The sequence below is a fragment of the Rattus rattus genome, chromosome 1 (genome assembly GCF_011064425.1).
Source record: "Rattus rattus isolate New Zealand chromosome 1, Rrattus_CSIRO_v1, whole genome shotgun sequence".
NCBI classification, from domain to species: Eukaryota; Metazoa; Chordata; class Mammalia; order Rodentia; family Muridae; genus Rattus; species Rattus rattus.
In genome coordinates this window covers 194,519,037-194,538,822 of record NC_046154.1, presented here as the reverse complement: position 1 = coordinate 194,538,822, position 19,786 = coordinate 194,519,037, and the positions used below count along the sequence as shown (strand labels likewise).

The following is a 19,786-nucleotide window of genomic DNA, read 5'->3' as shown; positions in this document are numbered from 1 at the left end:
ACAAGCACTGTGGACTTTGTTAATTCAAAAACCAAGGAAACCGATCCAACTGTTGAACCAGCCAGATAGCTTGACCTACATGGTCACAGTGAACCCCACCAACAGTCACGCAAGTCAGAGAGACCCTTTACCTGAAAGGCTCTCGATCGGAATCTGCTTTTAAAATAAATTTGGAATATCTGAATAAATATGAGTCTTGAGGATGAATCTCAAGTCTAAACATGCAGTTCATTTCAGTCCCTCAGGTACCCTGTACACGTGGCTGATGGTAAGTCTACATGGTAGTTTTAATGGAGCTGTGTTCTGACTGATGGATCACACAAGGCCAGCTGTAGAACTTACCACGGAGTCAAGTTAGTGCTCAAAAACCCTTGGACTGGGGAGCACCTTGAGCTTCAGATTTTGGGATTAGGGACATCCTAACAGAAATACATGATGAGATGTTTGAAGGCTGTCCCAAGAAGGAAGACGGGCCATTCTGCCTTCCCGATGTTTGCCTTGGTGCTCTCTTCTCCAACAGTTCCCCTCTCATCATTTCACTTCCTCTCTGCAGTCGTGGCCGAGCTTCCTTTGCTGTGAAACATTCTTTGAATGCCGAACTCCTCAAGCTTGGATTAAGGATCCTCGGAATGGAAGCGGGGGACTCAGGCGGCTGTGCCTCGTTTCTGCCGACTCCTCAGGAATGAGAGCTTGCTCTCTGGGACTGCCCAGGCCTTCTTTCCACTCTTGTCTGGTCAATCACATTCATTTTTTTCCTCAATTGAAACAGAACTCAGAAAACCTCCGAACTGTTTCTACAAACAAGCAGCTATGGCTTATCACCTGTTCAGCATGGCATGGTCAGGTTTGGTCCGGGCAGCTTGTGTGAACAAAAAATTCTACTGTGTTCCATGGCTGGGGCTCCCAGGCAAAAATAGAGATCTAGTAACTTCAGGACTCAACCTTCCAAAATGCCCATAAACTAACTAAACAAGAATTAGTTCATGGCAGCCCTTCCTTCCTTCCTTCCTTCCTTCCTTCCTTCCTTCCTTCCTTCCTTCCTTCCTTCCTTCCTTCCTTCCTTCCTTTTCTCTCTCTCTTTTTCTATTATTTTTTGCAATGGGATCAGAAAGGGTTTAATATAAGGAGTTAGAGCCTTAACACAGAGCCAAGAGAAGCACTGCAAAGTATAACATGAGTGCCCTATTTCTGTGTCGCCGGACATCTGTTAAAGCATTTCACATTATTTTCTCATATCATTTTGGGCTTTCTTCCAAGAGGTAATAACAAAATTAATTACAGAGCCCTCCTAAATATAACTGACCCCAAATTGCTATGTTGTTGCCATTTCAGTGTTGAAAAACTAAGTCTTAATCGCTCTTGCATGGTGTTGAGGTTATGAGATGCTAGCAATGGGTGGGAGGAGATGAGATGGACAGAAAATGAAGTCACATCTGACTGGCACAGTGAGAAGAAACAGCAAGCAACAGGACAGTGGAAAGCCAGGCGCTAAAGGGTGGGAAGTTCCTCAAGATGAATGTTTGCAAGCCCAGACAGAGCGATGCATCTCTGAAAAAATCTGATTCAGGAGTGGGAAACTTGGCACCTTTCCAGAGCAAAGCAGAATGATAATGTGAAATTGATTTAATGTGAAGGATTAGAGGAGTTAATTATAAGGAACCTGGGTAAATAATTATTAAGATGCAAAACAGACTCTCTCAAGGTCTGAGAGCCTTGAAGTACTTGAAAGCTTTAATGAGTACAGAGACGCGCTCAGGTGCAGACAGGATGCCCGGCATGGCAGGACGCGGAGTGTTTACCGAGACGCAGCCACATGAAGCAATTAAGGGGAGATGCGCCCAACAGAACGAACGGCGAAGGAACCTTTCTTTTTCTCTCCTTGCTTATTTTGTGGTAACTGAGACTGAGCCCAGGCCTCCCACATGCCTGGCAAGCATCCTATCAGCAGCTACATTTCCAGTCTGGCTCTCTACTAAACTGGACGGGTAGATCAGCGAGATCTGTATTACATCTTCCCGAGAGATTGCATAGAGAAGCGTTTGTTGCTAAGGGGGCTTTAAAACTAGTGTAGGGGAGGGATTAGTATTCCGTGGGACAGAGAACAAGAATGCATGACATCCCCTGGCTGTGTGGCTGTGCTCAGTTCTGGAATTCCGACTTCACCTGCGATGCTTTGAGGTGTGTGTCAGTCACGGTTACAGACATGCAGGGGCCTTGTGGTTGTAGCTGCTGTGTGTGCAAAGCACTACTCTCTCCTCTACGTTTAGTGACTTGCCATAGAAACAGCTCCAGCCTTTGCTAGTAGGTGCCCTAAGAACTGCCATACCATGGTCTCCTCCCCTCACCCAGACCTCTTCCACTTCCTAATGAAAACAGTAGCGATGCTAACTTCACTCCGCCGTGCTTCTCTCCTTGAGGACAAAGAAATGGATTTTGGATCCGTGCCCAGCAGGTCCCAGGCCCTTGCTGGAGCTTTCCTCAAAATGAAATGAAAATGAGCTTCTCTTCCCAGGTTATCAACATGTTTTGCGCCAAGCAACACTGGTTTGCAGTTACCCCACCCCACCCCCTCTTTCTTTTCTCTTCTCAGGAGGAGGGAGAGGTAGACACACAGGCAGGCTACCTCATAGCTGTTCCCTCAACCCAGCCTTTTCTTTTTCCTCTAAGAAAACAATGATTACTAACAGACACCACGCTGAAACCATGCCTGACCTCTACTTTCCCCCTAGTTACAGATATGCTTGCCCCTCTCTTCCTCAGACACGTTTCTGGACACAGGGCCACCCTGTATCATTTTCACAAGGGTACAGAGCTCAGGGACACTGAGAATTCTGAATGCTGCTCACAGGGATCCTTAGGAACAGTTCCTCTGTTTCTATAAACTTTGAACACTCCATAAAAACATTTCCAGCCTGGGTGTGTAGTTGGGCAATTATGAATATCACATTATATTTACAAGCTAAAGTTACAATGATACATGCCTATACAATGGGTATCGTTAATTATTTCCAATTGTTATGCCAATTATGTCCGTTTTATTGTGGGAATGTACGACATGTAGCAAAAGTGCGTATGTCCGGGAGAAGCGTGCTGTTTCTGCAACGGAAGCTCTGACATCTCCCTCAGGCAACCACGGGGCTCAGGAAAGACCTACCCATTGGGCCTTGATCTGGTCAATGTCACGTGGAATTATTTATAGTCAAATAAAACACAGATCTTAATGATGAAATTGGTAGGGCGTGTGGTGTCGCTTATATTAAATGGAGCTTCAGGTGAGTCTTGACAACATTTTAACTGCATCAAGTTAGTTAGAAAGAACTTTTGAAGGATTTCTAGACAAAGGAGAGCTGGGGTTTTTTTTTTTTTTAACCATCACTTACTTTTTAACCCATTATATATGATGTTGTAGATCTCTCTGGACACGTTGGCATACCATGCTTTCTCTGGTCAGGAGCATAATCTACCACTGTAACTCTTTCCAGAGGAAAACAAGCTGGGACCCTTGAGGGTGGCACCCTGCTTTATGCAGGAGGTTCCAGTCAGAGGTGCTGCTGGCATTTCTGTCAAGAGCACTCCTCACCCGTTAGCATCATTCGCTTCAAGGTGCCCATGGCTTGGGACCCTGGGAGGAGTCCGACAGGAAGCTTCTAGTTTAGATAACACCTAGCTCAGCTTTGGTGCTGTTGAATCCTCCTTTTAACTCATTAATTGATTTTTAATTTCTTGGCATATGGTCTAACACAGCCCTATCCTTTCTCCGACGGTTATACTCTTAAGATCCCAGGGTTCATTCCTAAGAAAGCTTTAGATCCCAGGGTTCATTCATAACATAAGAAAGCTAGCCTTGGTGTGCCCTGTCCAGCTCTGACTTTTGCTTTCCCAGTGACTCTCAGGACAGGTAAGAAACAGCCCCAGGAACTGTCCATGCAACTTCCTCTACACACATTTTACCAGTGGTCCTGTCATACAGGCTGAATGGGTTTATGTAGAACAAGCCAGGAACACTCTCAGTGTGGAAAAACAGTGTATATAAACCTTCATCTTAAACATGATGAAAAAATACATATTTACAGGAGAAACCACAAAATACAAGTATATACAATAATATCTGTTACCTTTAAATTACATACATTCTGTAACATTCTTCAGATTAATAAATTATACATAGTATCAACAGAAACAGCTGGCACCCCCACAGGGCATGAAGCAAGGTTTGTTTTTGTTTTTGTTGTTTTTGTTTTTTCTTTTAAAGTCACACAGTGAAAAACTTTTATCCAGGGGATCTCCAGGTGAATTCTCAATGTCTCGAGTACATTGCATCTGGAAGCAAGAGGTATGGTTAGAAACAGTACAGCAGCAGTTCTCAACCGTGGGTCACATTCCCGTCTCAGATATCCTACATATTGGATAGTTACATTATGATTCAAAACAGTAGCAAAAGTACAGTTACGAAGTAGCCAGGAAAACTTTACGGTTGGGGAGTCAACACCACATGAGGACCTGTGTTAAAGGGTCGCAGCATCAGGAAGGCTGAGAACCGCTGCTGTAGAGGACTGTCTCCACTATTCTCCTTCTGAAATTTAGACATGGGAGACACTGGTGGACACCACTAAAGTGATTTAGGACATCGCCAAGCTATGTAGCATAGAGCATCATTTTGGAGCCAGCCCTTCCTCTTTAGAAAGGCAGGTTCCTGGACTTGGTAGGGACTCCGGTTGCCCATATCTTGTCTCTGAGTTAAAGAAGCAGGCCAAGGCCAGGATGCAGAGTATTCTGCCTGGGGAGACATAGATTATTAACTCCAGGCAGCGTCAGACCTGATTCCTAGCCTTTAGGCTAGGGTTAGGTTTCAAGCCCACAGTTAGCTTCTTCTAGGTACACCCAAGCTTAGTTTTTTAAAAAGATTCTTAAACAAGTTAACACAAGACAAAGAAAACTTTAAGATCTACCCCATCAACCTCCACCTTCCTGGAGTTTATTAAAAGAAGCTGACATGCAAAAACCTTAATTTACTCCACAGATAAATTAGGGGGTAATTATTTACAACACAAAAGATTATCTGATTTGCAAAGCACTCCTCCAAACCGCTCTCTCTCTCTCAGGGTTCTTCACAGCTCACTGAATAATAACATGCTGGCTGGGCGGGCAGGAATTGAGAATGCAGAGAACTAAGAAAACCTCAGGAGAAACTCTTGTCAGCTAAACAGCACTGAAAAACAAGGGAAGGCAGGTCTGAGATGTGTCTGTCGAATGTGGGAGCAGGACACATAGGTCCAGAGCAAGGATCTGAGGCCTACAATACCCCTTCCCAGGTGGTACCTTTGGCCTCAGTGGTGGGCCACAGGCAGGAATCCTCTTCTTCCTACTTAATTATTGCTTGATAAAAGCATGTCTCAAGACGTTTGTAAATTTGTTTTAATCTGAAACATGTTACATACTTGTTCTAGAGGATTTATAAAACGGTAGAAAAACATCACGTGGTCAGAGAGATCAACTTGACTGGCAGATCTCCTCCCATTTATTTCTCCCCCAATACAAATTGCTTCTGTCTGTTTTACATTCTGCGTTTCTTAATTTGCCATGCCATGGTTAAGCTACGGTTTGTCACTCAGTGGATATTTGGTCTCTGCTGTAATGTGGCGGGCCAAGCAGGAGGTGACAGGATCACTGAGAGGTTAGAGTTGGTCTCTCAGAGTGGGTTAGGTTTCACAGCAGTGAACTGGCTTCCACAGACTGGGTTGTCATGAGAGAACAAGCATGGTTCGCTCTTAGCTACTGCTTTCTCTCTCTCCATATGATCTCATTGGATGTAACCAGCTGCTGGGCCCCAACAGTGGCCAAATGCATGAGGTCAGCCTACCCATGGACCCCTTTTCCCTTTTCTTTTTCTTTTGTGGTATGAGCTCTACCACTGAGCTACATCGCTACCCCAAATCTCTTGTCTTTATAAAGTATCTAGTCTCAAGTGTTTTGCGATAGCAACCAAGACAAACTTCTTTATAAAGGGACCCACATGAAGATGATATCCTCAAAAATGTTATTCTGAAGCCAGGTATGATGGCGTGTGTCTCTAGTCTTGCTAATGGCAAGGCTGAGGTGGAAGGAATGCTCAAGTCAAGGCCAATCCAGGCAGCATAGCCTTTATCTCAAATGACAAAGCAAGAGCCCCTTCTTAACGGCCCCACGGTATTAGTGTTAGTGGATGTACTCTGGCATAGCTCTTGTCCCTGCCATGACTTGGATATGACTTCCGTTTCAAGGGGCCATTATAGCCGAGTGCTTGGTCTGCCAGGTGACAGTGTTACACAGTGCCACGGTGAAACCTTTGGGAGATGATGAGTCCTCAAAGGAAGCTTTCATAGGTTGACTCAGTCGTGCCTCTCCCTTTTATCTCTTCTCTTGGTTGGAGATGTGACCACTTGCCCTGACAGGCACTCCCGGGATTCCCAACCACCATTCTCTGTGAAGTCGTCACCAGGACTGAGCCGATACAAGAGCCATGCTCTTAAACCTCAAAAGGGTAACCTAGATGAATTCTCTGCTTTATGATGCCAGCCACCTCAAGGATTTCACTGTGATAGTGTCAAACTGACTAGTATGGTCCTCTGTGGCCATCCTGATCTTTACTCTAACTTGTAACAGAAAAGGCTTTATGCAACAAGTATATTCTTTATACTTAGATAACAGGAAAAACGCTCGGTCACAGACACAAATGCATTGAAGCCACTGAAACCATGACTGTCAAATTCTTCTCTGCATCGGTTTTGCAATTTGAACTCCCAGTTATGGTTTCAGTGTTGTCTCCCCCAGTGGTCAGTCTTATGTCTTAGAAAAGAAATGTTAAGTAAAGCCTTTTGTAGAGAGCCTGCTGGGCTAGGCAGGCAGACGGTTGAGATGAGCTACTGGGGTGTAGCCCATCATCAGAGCATCTGCCGTCCATGCGTGAGCCTTGGCCATCGTGTCAGCACTGCAGAAAATACTGATGAGATTCTGTTTAACTATGGAACCCTCTCCATTCTGCCTCTCTTCTCTGCTGCTATGGGGGTGGGGGGGAGCCATCTTTAGGGTAGAAGAAGAAATTGGTGATTTGTGTTGCAGGAGCATTGAACTAGTGCTAGCTTCCAGACTGAATGCATTTTGGAAAATGAACTTAAAGGCAAATGAAGTGGAAGCTGGTAAGGTCTCACCTCTGTGATACTCTGGATTCACATTTTCATAGATCGGAAACAGGGGGTTTTCTTGTTCGTTCCGCAGTTTCCTTGCTCTGAGGACGTCTCTCACACACTGATGCAGATAGACGTACTGACACTGTGGAGAGTCAGAAAACACATCAGAGAAAGGTGTCCTTAAGCAGAAGAAAGACAAGGGACTTGTCTTAGTCAGGGTTTCTATTGCTGTAATGAAACACCATGACCAGGAAGCAAGCTGGGGAGGAAAGGGTTTATTCAGCTCACACTTCCACATCTCTGTTCATCAAAGGAAGTCAGGACAGGAACTCACACAGGGTAGGAAGCAGGAGCTGATGCAGAGGCTATGGAGGGTGCTGCTTACTGACCTGCTCAGCCTGCTTTCTAATAGAACCCAGGACTACTAGCCCAGGAATGGCACCACCCACCATGGTCTGGGGCCTCCCCAATAGATCACTAATTGAGAAAATGCTTTACTACTGGATCTCATGGAGGCATTTCCTCAACTGAGGCTCCTTTCTCTAATGAATCTAGCTTGTGTCAAGTTGACACACAAAACCAGTCAGTACAAACAAGGCTGTCACAAAACACCCACAGTTGCTGGAATTTTGTATAATTATAATCTTTTTGGTTTTTTCCTCTTTTGTTGAAATAGGGACTTCTTTTGTACCAGAGCTGGCTGGGACTCAGCAAGCTGTACTCAGGAGCTTGGCTTTTTATCCAAATTCAGGGCCTTACCTTTGTACAGCAAGCTCTTGACTGTCTGAACCATCCCCGTGGCTCTCATTCACTTTCTTTATATGTCTACTGTATGTGCTGTGAGTGCCTAGAACTATGTCTTGCATGGATCCTTCACAAGAATGAATTGCTATGTCCTTTACATAAGTCTTATGAGCACAACACCCTTGTGAAGCAGACGCTACCATAAAACAAACTGACATCCAGAGTTTGCCGGCTCTGCCAAGTTTGCACGGCCAAGAAATGGGACCCTTGGATTTGATGCCAGAGGTATGACCCCCCACCCCAACCCAGTTCATGTTTTCAGTATATTAATTTATTTTCTTAGGAGGAATTCATTTCACTGCACACTCTTTCCTCTTCTGTGCCCCTTCTATTTCAGATACGGTGGGAAAAGGAGGTGTGTACAATTTAACCCACTGATTGGCACAGCTTCGGACACAAGCTCAGCGTTTAGGTCTCTGTCCTCTTAGCATCTGAGTCTGAAATGTGGAAGAACCTCAGAGACTCTGGTGGGTGTCCGAGACCTTCAGAGGGCTATCTGAAGAGGACAGACCCCCGCAGGCTACCCACTTGGGGATTACCTGTTTTAGAAAACAAATACAAGGGGTTGGGATTTAGCTCAGTGGTAGAGCGCTTGCCTAGGAAGCGCAAAGGCCCTGGGTTCGGTCCCCAGCTCCGAAAAAAAAGAACCAAAAAAAAAAAAAAAAAAAAAAAGAAAACAAATACAAGAAGGTAAAGTGCCCCAGTGACCATAAAGACACCACAAAGATTCCACTGATGATAGAATCTTGGCCATAGGCAACCAAACATACGAACTGGCTTCCCTTCCTTTCTACCAAGGGGTGGAGTCCTGTTGTCTGTAGTGCCCGGCCTTGTGCTTCTTATCATGATACAGCCATTGCTGGAACCCAGGGAGTAAGAGGGCTGGGAGGAATGTATGCCATTCAAGGGAGAGAGAATGGTGAAGACTCTTCAATTCTTTTTCCCCTCAACACAAGAATCCAGGTTCTTCTCTCCAGATAATATCCTCTGTCAGTTCAAGGTATTAGACTCTGTATCAGTATTAGGTAGACAGATATGAAGCACTCTTTCTGGACTAGGTGTTTAAGGTGATCAATGCCATGGGACTTATAGGGTTTTCAGGGTTTGAGATGCAATATGGAAATAAAAATCTCCCCCTTACTAATACTTTTTCAAAGTGAACACTAGACAACATTCCTGATTGGAAACTGTCCTGGTATTCTACCAATGGGACTTTAGAAGGTGGGTCTAGGATATTCACTAGATTCAAACTTTTATTTTTTTAGTTTTCTGAAGAGTCTCAGGTAGTTCAGACCAACCTCAAATTTGCTATATAGTCAGGGCTGACCTTGAACTTTCAGTCTTCCAGCCTTAACTCCCAAGTGCTGGGAATGAAAGGGTCATCATGCCCAGTTTTATTCCAAATTGGAGAATGAGCTCAGGACTTTTGCATGCTGGGAAAGCAGTAGTCTACCAACTGAACTACATCCTCAGCCCTCCTCTGCTTTGGATCTTTTGTGGTGCTAGGAATTGAACCTAGGGCCTTACACATACCAGGTAAGAGCTCTACCACTGAGCTGTAGTATCAGCTAAATTAGGACATAAAACAACAACAACAACAACAACAACCAACCAACCAACCAAACAGAAACAAACAAAGCTTGCTCCAGTATTAAGAACTATTAGAACTATGATTTGTTGTTTTTTTAATATATCATAGATTGTACTTGGCTCTATTCCACCTTGAAAAGTGACTGATTATTTTTATGTGTGTGTGCATGTCTGCTTGAGTTTATGTGCACCTTGAAGTGAATGTGACCTTGGAGGTCAGAAGATGGGGTTGACTCCCTGGAGCTGGAGTTGCAGGGTATAACCCTCGTGGGGCTGAGAAGCCAATCTGAATCTTCTGAACAAGCAGTAAGCACACGGAACTGCTAAGCCACCTCTCCAGCTCCACAGACTTCCTATGTTTTAATTAAATTACTTGTGGACAGAAGAGGTAAGCTGTGAATGAACTGTTATACCCGGGCCATGGCTTAGTAATAAATTGTTCAACAGCGATCCACCATGGGCTTTGAAACTAATTACTCTCTATTAATTTGCCTTGTCTTAAATATCAACTTTTCTTTTCCCAATAGGATGCCCCTTCAAAAACTGATTACTTCTAAAATCATCAAGTTGTTACTGTAACCCCCATTTAATTCTTAATGAAAAAAAAATAGTGTAAATTCACAAAAGATTTCTTTCTCTCATGGGAGAAGTGCTGGCTGAGTGATAACATATTCCATTCCGTTGAATTCTACCAATCTTTGTAGTGTTGCCTAGGATTTATGATATCACATGTCTAGCCATTGGGTTCATGGTTCCCGAGAGCATAGTCTAGTGGAAGGGCAGATATGTGATGAATGCCTAGAAGATGATAAACTAGACTTGTTTACAGAGGTTTATGCAGGACAGGAAAGTCTCGAGATCATTTGGAGGAAGAAAATATCAACCTGGGAAGAGATGGTGAAAGCGAGTTGGGAGTCCAATGTGGCTAAAACACTGGACTGCCTGTGTCATGGCTGATGCCAGGACTGTCTCTTAAATGGGAGGTGAGACGCTACATCCCATTGCATCCCAGTGCCTCCTTCTCATGAGAGCAGTCAGCATGCACCACTAATTGCTGCTTCTCTGGGAGGAGGAGTTTTGGCTCAACACAGCCGCCTCTGCTCAGAAAGGCAGACAGTAACGGTTAGAACGGAGGCCTGGGGCCAGTGTGTAGATCCAAGAGTTTGGACAGGTTCATGGAAGTGATGCATAGCCTAAGTTGTATCTGAAAGTAACCAGGAGCCTGAGTACACACACACACACACACACACACACACACACACACACACACACACACACACACACACACACAGAGAGAGAGAGAGAGAGAGAGAGAGAGAGAGAGAGAGAGAGAGAGAGAGCTGAAGAGTACTCCCAATTCGTCAGCTATCTCTTCCCCAGTTTACAAATTAATTATAGTCTGAGTTTGTGGAAGTGAGGCGGAAATAAAACAATGGTGCCAACCTTCTAGCTATGTAATTGTAGGCTATCTGCCCGTTTGTAGAATAGATTTTAAAAAGTCATACAGGGACAGAGAAGTTTCTAGTCTTCTGGGGTGGGGAAGGATGACAGTTAAGATATGGGCGATGAGCTGGGGACGGTGGCGTATGCCTTTTGTCCCAGCACTTGGGAGGCAGAGACAGGCGGAGCTCTGTGAGTTTGAGGCCAGCCTGGTTTACAAAGTGAGTCCAGAATAGCTAGGGCTATTACACAGTGAAAGCCTGTCTCAAAAAAACAAAACAAAACAAAACAAAACAAAACAAAAAAAGCAAACAAGAAAAGGAAACAAAGAAAGGAAACAAAAGGTACAGAGTGATGTAGTCCTATTCCCTAAGTGAAGTGACAGACAGACAGCAGCCATAGTGAAGGCACAGTTACTGGGAAGTCTGAGGATCAGAGGCTGGGGTCCTGCCAGTGGGGCCGCCAGCAATTTAATCTGAATTTACCAAGCAACATGGACATGATGGCCCTCCTGTCCTATGTCAGGACACGAAAGGAGGTGCCCAGCAACAACCTAGGAACATCAGGACTGTAAAACTATACAGCTCCACAAGCCTCTGGTGCCAACAGCCAACTCCCCATAAGCACAAGAAGTGGCAGGCCACACTACCACTGTGGAAAGGGAATAGGTGAGCCAGGCTCTCTGACAAATGGCACAGAAAACAAACGGGAAGAAGGATTATTACTGGCAGGAGAGGAATAAAGATACTTCAAATGAATGAAATGTGTAGAATTGGGGCTTTAAGGAAAGCTAGATAATTTTTACAAAAAAAATTAACTTTTTAAAAGGCATAGGTAGGACTCAGGTGTGGTGGTGCATACTCAGGAGGCAGAGGCAGGTAGATATTTAGTTCAAGGTCAGCCTGGTTTACCTAAAGACTTGAAGGACAGACAGGACTACATAGAGAAACTATGTCTTGAAAAACCAAAAATAAATAAATAATAAATTACTTAACTCATTAATTAAAAAAGGATGGATATTTAAATTCTGACTAGGGAGCTACAATTAAAATTTTTAAGTCTAATAAATGGCAAAGGGGTCATGATGTTGAAGAGTATCTGTCTACCTACCTACATATATATACATATACACACACATATTATATATACACTCATATATATTTATATACACACATATATACATATATGCACACACACATGTACATATACACACACATATATATACAAATATATACACTTATATATACATACATATATACACACACTCATTTATTTATATACACATATATACATACATATATACATAAATGCACACACATATATATTATACACACATATATACACACATACACACACATATATACATATATGCACGCACATACACACACATACACATACATATGTATGGATTAGCTTTATGAGGTTGGAGAATTGTGTGAGATAGAGATGAGGAAATAACAAGTTGCTATTTGTAGAATCTGAGGTTTAGGTTAATGGAGATTCATTATCTGATTTTCCTAGTTATTCCCCCACCCCCAATCCCCGCCTCCAACCTATGGGCCTGGTGAACAAACCTAGGGCCTTGTGCAAATTGGGCAAGCACTCTACCTCTAAGCTATACACAGCCCAAGTTTTGTAAGTGCTTAAACAATTTCATAATGGGTCATAATGACCCACTGAGAATATGGTAGATGAACTGCTATAGTGAAAGTACTAGCCAGTCATGGTGGCACATGCTTGTAGCCTTATTGCTCTGGAGACTAAGGATTTCAAGTTCAAGGCTAACCTGGCCCATATAGTGAGGTCTTGCATCAACAAAACAGAACTGGCGCTGGGAGATGGCTCCATGGCTGAGAACACTTGCTCCTGAAGAGGACCAGGGTTTGGTTTCCAGTGCCCACAATGAGTAGCATACAACCACCTGTAACCAGCCTCAGCTACAGGGGACCCAATGCCATCTTCTGGCCTCTTCTGCAAAGAGATCATCTTTCCTATTGCCTGGATGCCTCCTCCTGTCAGTTAAGAAGCGCATAGCCTATGGCTTAGGCAGGAAATAGAGTTGGGACGTCAGGAGGAAGACTTCTGGGAGAGGAGAAAGAAAGAGGAGCCCAAAAAAAGGCGAGGAGAGGGACCTGAGCACAGGTAACCAGCCACATGACGAACGTAGGTTAAAATAAGTGGGTTATCTTTAGCTATGATCTAGTCAGAGGAGAGCCTAGCTATATGGCCAAGGTATTTGTAAACATAATGTGAGTCTGAGTCATTTCTGGGAGCATGGGGCTGGGAGGGCAAAAACGGAGTCTAACTTCAACACTCTTCAGCCACCGTTATGTACTTGCATCTCTCTCTCTCTCTCTCTCTCTCTCTCTCTCTCTCTCTCTCACACACACACACACACACACACACACACACACACACACACACACACACACACACACACTCAGGGGTAGTACAATTGTGATAGCAGATCTGGAGAATAGGTACTAATTACAGGAGAGGCAAGGACACCAGGCTTCTGCCATATGTAGTACGGAAGGTGAGCTCCGCAGGATATTAACGTATGCTGTACCAGAAGGCATTTAGGGGACAGAGTGATTTCAGAAGAGTGGGTTCAACAGAGCTGAAAGGGAACCTGGCTGTGGGGTGCCGGTTGTGAGCATGGCTGCTTATGTGGTTTCCATGGCTACGGTGACTGTGTGGTAACATGCAGGTAGAACTTTTCTTCCAAGGAAAGCTTTTTTATTACTTGAACAACAATGTTGGAAAGTCAATGAGTAGAGAACCTGAGCTTTGGAAGGCGTTAATGTAGGAATGAAATGTGCTTGGTATATATGAGGGTTGTGTCTAGACCTGACTGGAGGGCTGTGGGCCAACGGCTTGGTAACCAGAACAAGGTCCAAGCTTGGCTACCTCATGACTCCCCCTCCCAATTCATTATTTGGGAATTTCCTACAGTGTACCTCGTTCACACTTGCTTCCCATTCCTCCCAGGTATACCCTCCCACCCTTGAGCTCCCCCCCAAACCAACAACCAACCAACCAACCAACGAAAAAAACCCACCAAGTCCAATTTGTATTGCCAGGGTTTCTCTGTGTTACCTCGGTCTGGACCATGTGAACCCTGGGGTTTACTGTCCTGGAACTCAATGTGTAGACCAGGCTGGCCCTGAACTTTACCCGCCTCTGCCTCCAGAGTGCTGGGATGAAAGGCATGCACCACCAGGACTCAACATCCCTATGGATTTCGTACAAAACTTTTTAGTCTCTGGGTCTTAGCTTCCTTTCTTGGAAATGAAAATAAATACCATGGGGTAGTATCTGCAGAAGGATCTACAAATGTCAGAGTCATCTCAAAGGGAAACATTTAACCTTCCTGATAGACAGTCTTTGGTGTATCCTGAGATGGGGATGCAAGCAGAAGTGGGTGGGGCTAGGAGACAGAAGAGGTTCAGGAGACTTCATAGAAGTTTCTGTGCTTATCTACCAGGCTACCTTGAAATGGGCTCTTAAGTGGTCTAGTCTAGCCAGCCCCCTACTATAATGGCTTCCCAAAACACTCCATTTTTCTTCCTGTCTACCCAAATAAATTCTTCCCGCAGAAGCTCAGGAAAGAATATACTTAATGCTGAAGGCAATGGCATTCACCTCAGAATATGAAGTCCTAGAAAATATGTATTTTCACTTCTGTATCTTGCTCAGCTATTCTGGACAGTTTAATGGGGAGAGGTGCGTGGGAAGGCACTGGCATCCATGTTAGAAGTCTTACCTCGGTCTGGACCATGTGAACCCTGTGGAGTCTTAGGTCATGCACTGCCCCATAAATGTCCACGGAGTCCTTTGAGTCCAACTGCTGGAGAATCCGGTCCAGGGCAACAAATGTCCCTGTTCTGCCCACACCAGCGCTGGAGAAATGTGAAGGGAAGATGGAGGATTTAATTGCTCTTTCAAGACTATATTAGGAGACTCTGGTCATCTTTCTTCTGTCTCCCAAATTGTGGGAGAATACAGGAAATCTTTCCTTTCTACAGATATATGCTCTCTCATAGAAAGATAATCTAGAGCCCACATGGTCAGCTCTTCCTCTCCCTGCTAACCTTCACCCCGTTGACATAAGTACTACTCTGACCTTGGTATATTTCAGGTCCATGCCTATTTTTATAATTTTCCTACATACCTGCAAATCCAGAACATTTTGTACATTTTGAACATTTACTGAGATGCTAGGACACTTTAAATAGCCTCTTGCCAAGTTCTCTGTCAATATTGTGAGTCTTGTTTTCAGATTTATCCATTTGTGATACAGACTAATTTCGTCTCTCTCATTTTCTCTTTTGCTTCTTTCTTTCTTTCTTTCTTTCTTTCTTTCTTTCTTTCTTTCTTTCTTTCTTTCTTTCTTCCTTTCTTTCTTTAATTTCTTTCTTTTTCTTTTTCATTGTTTGCTTGCTTTTTAAAAACTTGAGAAAGTTCTTGCGACATACTCTTGATCTTTCTGCCTTGGTCTTCTGAGCGTCGGGTTCATAGGCACATGCATCTATGCTTGGCTTACTTCCAACTTCTTGGAAAAAGCCACAAACCACTGCCACCACATCTCCCACACTATAGAGTATAAGATCACTGTTATTTTTTTCTATTGAAAACCGTGTAGCATGAACACCACTGTGCATCTGTGTGGCAATTTCTCAGTGGTTGATAATTGGAAGGGGAGCCGCTGGGTTGGTTATAGGGTATGGACAGTTTTGTTAGCGAATGATAAATTGCTCCTTAAGGCAGATTTCTTGATGCTGTATAAATTGATGATACCAAGACGAGTTTGTTTTTATTCGACCCACACAAAATTCAAGCTGGGAGTACAGAAAAGGGAGTGCTCATGCCTGTCTGCCCTCTTGTGATAAATACTTTCATAAGGGCTTTCTAAAGCTCCACAAGAAATTCCTTATCCTCCATCTACACCTTGCTTTTCATAGGCTACTCACATGCATGGGTTCTGTACAGAAGTTATCTCTTGTAGGTTGATGTCTTATATGCAGGTGTGAGGGCTGGCACCAATTAGGTCAAGGCCCATGATTGGACAGTAAAAAAATAAGGTGGGGACAAAGCTTTTGTAAGGCAGGAGAGAAGGGGAAGGAAAGGAGAATCAAGATGGAGACAGAGAAGGAGGACCCTAAATGGCCCTGGGTAATTATATATATTTCTTAAGGGATGGATTTCTATAGGTCACTTTATCTTATCTAGGTGGGTGGTTTATATCTTTATCAATTGGTTGTAAGTTTATTGTGTGGATGTATTGGATTGAGAATTTAGCATATAAATCTGATTGTTGGGTTACAGCTTATCCATTCATGAATTCACCAGGGAGTTGGGAGTTTATACTTTAACTACCAGGGAGAGGTTGTTGGGTGTGTGGGCAGAGTCCATGGCAGGGAGCCATGATAGGCCAGCCCCATGCTGGACTTCTAGAGCCCTGATTTTACTGGGTGGCTGGAACCAGGGAGTTCAAAGCTAGTAGAGAGCCACTGGGAGATACTAACCAGAAATAAATTATGGACCAGCTAAGGCTGGTGATGGTGCCTCTACTGGTGAGCAAACACCAACTCCTGCCTCAGGTCACTGAGCCTTGTGACAAAGTAGCATACGCAAATTTCCTCACTTTTGCCATAAAGCTCAGCTTTGACTACATCTGTCATTTACTGGGGCACCATACCCACTGGAGTGCCTCACTATTCCTTAATAAAAGTCACTGTGCTTGGTAGACACTCCGTCCAGTTATTTTGGCTGGCAGTGAACACATTTATAAGATACGGAACAATTCTCCAGTGTTCCTGGAAGAAAATGCCCGCCATTCTTCAGAAAGCAGGAGACGCCTGAGTGTTTCATACTCCCATTAAGGCACTGAGGTCCAAAGACTTATAAAAGCAGAGCTCCTAGGGTGCGAGGCTGCTGGGGAGAAATTAACACACTTGACATTTCTTTTACTGTAGCAATTCTCTGCTCTTTATTTATTAGTGCCATTCAGAGAGGGCTATCAAAGTGTGCTGTACACATTAATTAGCTAAATACCAGGCTCCCCAGAGAGAGAAAGATGGCTTGTTAAGTTGGTTTTATGGACAGACGAACTGAAGCAAAGGAAAGTCAAGAGAGAAATTTAAGAGCAGGAATTGGCTACAGTCAGCTGGAGTGAGTTAGCTCGGTCCCCTTGCCTGTCTCTTGCCTGCCTTCTTCCATGTGAGGACACAACTTTCTCTTCTCTGGAGGACATGCATGGCTTCTGAGACCATGTCCTTATAAGGCACCTATCTATCTGGGGCTTGATCTTGAAGCTTCCGGAATTGTGAAGTGTAAATTTCCGTTGTTTGGAAGTTACCCGGTTGGCAATATTTTGTGATAGCATCACCAGCGGACGCAAACATACTACTAGACCTGGATGGAGGTCTAGGGTAGCTTGAGAGATGGATAATGTTTATTCAGGTGGTAGAGAGAGAATGCTATCTCAGGGAGTTAAAAATAACAGGAAGCAGAAATAAGTCTGTTGTACCAGACTCGGAAAGAAAAATGACGTTTTCTCTTATTCTCGGGACCTCCATGAAACATCGCATGAGGGGGTTCCAGTGGGAAACGTCTCGCACAGTTTCAGTCATGAGACACTTGATGCTTGCTTAGCTGGTGGTGCTCCTTGGGCAGGTTTGGAATGTGTGGCCTTACTGGAGGAGGTCTTTCCTTATGGTTAGTCAAAGTCGTACCTCACTTCCTGTTTGCTCTGTTTCTTGCGTATAGTTCAACACGAAAGCTCTCAGCACGCTGTTCCAACCGCCATGCTGCTGTGAGCCACCACAAGGTCCCTGCCTCCATGGCGTCTTAACCAAATTAACTCTTCCCCCATAAGTCGTTCATGGTGTTTTGTCATAGCAATGGAAAAAGTAACTCAAACATTATATATGCACATGTGTGCATGTGTGCATGTATGTGTGTGAGTGTGTGACATTATACTAGAGAGTGGGCCATTTGAGGGGAGACAATAATCTCAAGGAAGAAGATGATAATGACGTAGGCATGAAATGCAAGCCCAAGGGGTAAGAAGGGCGCCCACCAGAGGAAGGCAGGGGTATGGGAGAGATCTGTGGGGGAGGGGAACACACCAAAGTAAAGCATAAGGACACATCTGCACAGAGATGTGACAATGAAACCTATTGGCTTGTACGAAAACCTAAAGAAAGATTAGTTTTAAAAAAGTTTTAAAAAGTAAAGCAAAAGAATAAACATGCAGTGTCAACTTCTCGACTAAAATAGGACAGGAAGAGATAAGAAATTGGACCATGGGTGCAATGGGACCGTTTTAGAAGATGTGGAAGTCACTTGGGGATGCTCTATTTCGTGTCGTAGTAAAGTGAACAAGAAGAGATCGCGGGGGAGAGCGGAGTGTGAGGTGAAGAGAAAGAGGAGCTGAGAGGAAGAAGGAAGTTAGAGGAGGGAGAAGACCATAATGAACTCGGGGCGAGGCGGGATGGCCGGTGTGGAGAAGCCTTCACAGCCACAGGCCTTTGCCTTGTTTCAGGCTCCCACACACACCGCCTGCCTTCACCAGGACCGTCCCTCATGTTGCCATACCTGCAGTGCACCACGGTGGGCCCGGCCCCTGGGCTTCGGTTGATATAGTCCCTGACCGTTCTCACAAACTGGATCAGGGACTGGGTGGTCTCTGGGACCCCATGGTCTGGCCACACTGTGTAGTGGAAGTGACGGAGGAGTCTGTGTGCATCCAACTGTTCTTCCTGGAGGCGTGGAGAGGCGGTGATGAGAGAGACAACCGAACCAAGCTCAAGGGAAAGCCTCTGACAGACAGCTGGCCACACGGGAGTTTCCGTGGTCTGAAACTACAGGCCACGGACCGGCAGAAGCCGGATTTACAGAGCCCCCTTCTTTTTAAGTTGGGCTGTTCCTTTCCTTTCCTTCTCTGAGACAGGGTGTCAGGTAGCCCAGGCTTGCCCCACACTATGTAGCCCAGGCTTGCCCCACATTCTCTAGGTGTTCGAGGACGGACCTTGAATGTCTTCCTGCCTCTACCTCCCACACGCTGGGATTCCAGACGCATCCCACAGTACCTGGCTCCTAAGTTGGGTTTTAAAATGAAGTCAAGCAAACCAACATACACTGCATATCTTAAACTCCCTGATGGTCCACTCGGGGAGCACAGATTCCGAGACCATCTGCAGGATAAGATCACCATAATAGAGGGGGTCCTGGTCTGCGGGCCAGTAATGGTCACACTTTACCTAGAAGAGAACAAAGAGGAAAGGTTAAGTCTGGGAACACAATGTGGGGTGGGCCTGGATTCTCCCTCCTTAAAATCCCTGGAGTTAGGGAGCCAGCCCAGTGCTAAAACAATGACTGGTTACTTTCTATTAACCCTCTGACGGTCAGAGACAAAGTCAGGCTACTGCTCCAAGGGGTAGTGAGAAACTTGCCCCAAAGCAGGTCCTTCACTCTTGGGACAGCTTGAGAAATTTTTTTTTCTTTAAAGATTTCCTCAGTGTCCTGGCCTCACCAGTTGACAATGATTTAAAAAATCTCCTGTTTTTGGGCTAAGAGGCCTTGTATCATATATACAAGGCCTGGAATTCCATCCTCATGAACTTCAGAGGGAAGGGGTAAATGTCTTCTTTCTGAAGCCCTAACCCTGCAGAGGAAGGCATGGTCTTCCTAGACTAATTTGCCCACTTTTTATTCTTAATTTTTGAAATCACTTTCCTTACCTGGGCCATGAGCCAAAGAGATCTTTGAGAAGTTAGAAG

At 44.5% G+C, this 19,786-nt stretch overlaps 1 protein-coding gene across 1 annotated transcript in view; it reads right to left on the bottom strand.

The window, feature by feature from the left end:
- Positions 1 to 4,007: 4,007 nt before the first annotated feature.
- The window catches only part of Ptprb (protein tyrosine phosphatase receptor type B), a 101,696-nt gene continuing 85,917 nt past the window's right edge, over positions 4,008 to 19,786 (bottom strand). The window contains exons 30-34 of the mRNA XM_032912622.1: positions 19,145 to 19,267; positions 18,603 to 18,766; positions 14,767 to 14,902; positions 7,188 to 7,308; positions 4,008 to 4,320 (exon numbers count right to left, since the gene is read on the bottom strand). Of these exons, the coding sequence (XP_032768513.1) occupies positions 4,298 to 4,320; positions 7,188 to 7,308; positions 14,767 to 14,902; positions 18,603 to 18,766; positions 19,145 to 19,267 (567 nt within the window). The 3' untranslated portion in view covers positions 4,008 to 4,297. The remainder of the gene's footprint in view (positions 4,321 to 7,187; positions 7,309 to 14,766; positions 14,903 to 18,602; positions 18,767 to 19,144; positions 19,268 to 19,786) is intronic.